The 2,398-nt window shown below is 71.8% G+C and overlaps 1 protein-coding gene across 1 annotated transcript; it reads left to right on the top strand.

Annotated features, from left to right (window-relative positions):
• Window positions 1–1,018: 1,018 nt before the first annotated feature.
• MNEG_16309 (hypothetical protein) lies at window positions 1,019–2,301 on the top strand (the record flags this gene model as incomplete). Its single annotated transcript, XM_014035221.1, has 2 exons — window positions 1,019–1,852; window positions 2,167–2,301. 2 exons carry the CDS (start codon window positions 1,019–1,021, stop codon window positions 2,299–2,301), a joined length of 969 nt encoding a protein of 322 aa, XP_013890675.1.
• Window positions 2,302–2,398: the final 97 nt, after the last annotated feature.

The raw sequence follows: 2,398 nt of genomic DNA, 5'->3' as shown, positions 1-2,398 counted from the left end.
CGCGCGCGGCGCGGCGCTGTCCACGAGCGCCGCTGCGGCGGCGGCGGGGCTGCGGCTGCACCTCAACTTCGAGCCGCGCGCCGCGCCGGCCAAACCGCCCCCCTCCGCGCCCGCCGCAGCGGCCGCGGCCGCCGCGGCGGCGGCGCGGCCGCTGGCGGCGGTGGGGTCTGTTTTCCTCGAGCCTGGCACGACAGGCCTCGCCTCTCGGGGTACCGACCTAGAACACCACGGCACCCACACCCTCACGCTCCTGTTTTCGGGAGAGTCGGCATTGGCCCGCGAATCCCATCTGCCGGGCTGGGCCCGGCGCCAGCTCGAGCTATCCGACCGCGCCGCCGCCGGCAGCGCGCGCGTGTCGCCGCCGGCGGCGGCGCTCGTGCGCAACGCGCAGGGGGAGCAGTGGCTGCTCTGCTGCGACGCGCTAGCCACGGCCGCGGTGGGCGCGAACCTGCAGGCGCTCTGGCCGCCGGCGCCGCAGGGGCTGCGCTGCTGGTACAGCCGCGGCGCGCCGCTCGGGCAGACGGCGGCGGCGGCGGTCGCGGCGGCGGCGGAGCGGCCGAGGCGGAGGGGGCCGCTGCGGGGCGGCGGCGGGCTCAGAAGCCAGGTGAAGGGATGATGTATGAATAATTGCGGGCCTCGATGGCTGATCCTACCCCCCTGAGCCACCTGGCAACCCAACACCATGAACCTCATGACCCGAGAACATAAACCCTAGACCCCAAACACGACTCCGCAGCGGTGCGCCGCAGGCTCCGCTGCCCGCGCCGCGCACGCGTCGGCTGCGGCTTCTTAACGTGCACTTCGCGTCGCCCACTCACCCACAAAATAAAAGCAATCGCCCAACCACCTCGACAAACCATCCGCCAGTATACTTGAGCGAAAGACCCGTCAGACGTTTCCACAACCTATAAAACCGCCCCAAAAACATCCGACCCGCCGCCCACAAGTATCCGGTCCGCTCCCCAACATATCCGCTCCCCCAAAATATCTGTCCCCACAGGTCCGCCGCCTGACCGCCATGGTGGAGGAGGACCAGGGCGCCGGCCGCGTCGGCGCGCTGCCCGGCCTCGCCTCGCGCCTCGAGCGAATCGAGTCCGGCCGCCCCGCGCCGGCCTACGGCTATAACAGCCACGCCGACGGCGGCGGGTCTGCGGCGGGGTCCTCCGGTTTCGGGAGCTTGGGGGGTTTGCTCGGTGGCCGCTCGAGGATGCTCAGGAGCGACGACCCCAGCGACGACGCCGCGGGCGGCGCCGACGGCTGGGCCGCGTCCGGCGGCACAGTCAGCGGCGGCGCGCTCGCCGCGGCGACCGCTCGGTGGTGGCCGCAGTCGGCGCCGCCCGAGTGGCTGCTCGCGCTGTCCGCGCGGCTGGCCGTGCCGTGGGCGCCGAGCCGGCAGCTGGGCGGCTGGAGCGTGCCGCCGGGCGTCGAGCTTGAGGCAGCAGCAGCCGCACGCGGCCGCGTGGTCGCGCATACGGGGATCGGATCGGACACGGGGACCGGGAGGGCGTTCCTGTGGCTAGTCTGGAACCAGGGGGCGGCGGTAATGGATGCTTTCTTCAAGCCAACGCCGTCGAGCGGCCCTGAGGGCGCTGCCGCGGCCGCGGAAAGCAGCGGCGGCGACGTAGAGTCCGGGCGGGCAGAGGGCGCCCGGCGGCGCTGCTGCGGCGCCGGCGCGGCGGGGGCGGCGGATAAGGAGCGCCCCTCGCCGCCGATCGACGGCGTGCTGGCGACGGCGTGCGAAGAGATGCTGCTGGGGCGGGAGAAGCTGCTGGGAAGCTACTGGCGGGCGCGGCGGGCGCTGGACGCGGACGGGGTGCGGCGGGTGGAGGAGGAGGATGTTCCTTTGGTGCAGGTGAGGGGAGGATGGGGTGGGAGTTTGAGGTCGGGTGCATATGCAGCGGTGTCTTACAGGGCACGACACGAGCGGGGAGCACGTCGCCAACACCGGGGCAAGGCGCGCGGCGTCATGCACGCAGCGCAGGGCAGCCGCGGCCGGCCGGAGGGGGCAGCCGGCGCCGGCATCCAGTCGGCGTCGGCTGGAATTACCAGCAGACAGGTAGAGTGTGTCCAGGCATGGGAGTGCCTCGCGAATTCCGTCCTCTCTGCCCACCAACCCCCGCCTAAAAAATCTCCTTGCCCACCCCCAACTCCCTTCACGGAAAACAGCATGCGATCGGCAGCGCGCTGCTCTCCAACACGGCTGCGCAGCACAGCCACCTGGCCCACAGCCTGGCCAGCCTGGCCGCCTGCGACGCCGTGCCGGGCAGCAGATACTGGTGGGTTGGGGCCGCGAGGTGCTGACCAGCCCTGGAAGAATTGCACCTTTCCATGTGCGAAGCCAACAACTGCCTGAGCCTCGGAAACATCAAAATCATGTTCCCTACCCTCCCCCACCCAC

The sequence above is a fragment of the Monoraphidium neglectum genome (genome assembly GCF_000611645.1).
Source record: "Monoraphidium neglectum strain SAG 48.87 unplaced genomic scaffold scaffold06231, whole genome shotgun sequence".
Classification (NCBI taxonomy): domain Eukaryota; kingdom Viridiplantae; phylum Chlorophyta; class Chlorophyceae; order Sphaeropleales; family Selenastraceae; genus Monoraphidium; species Monoraphidium neglectum.
This window is presented reverse-complemented; position numbering and strand designations above follow the sequence as displayed.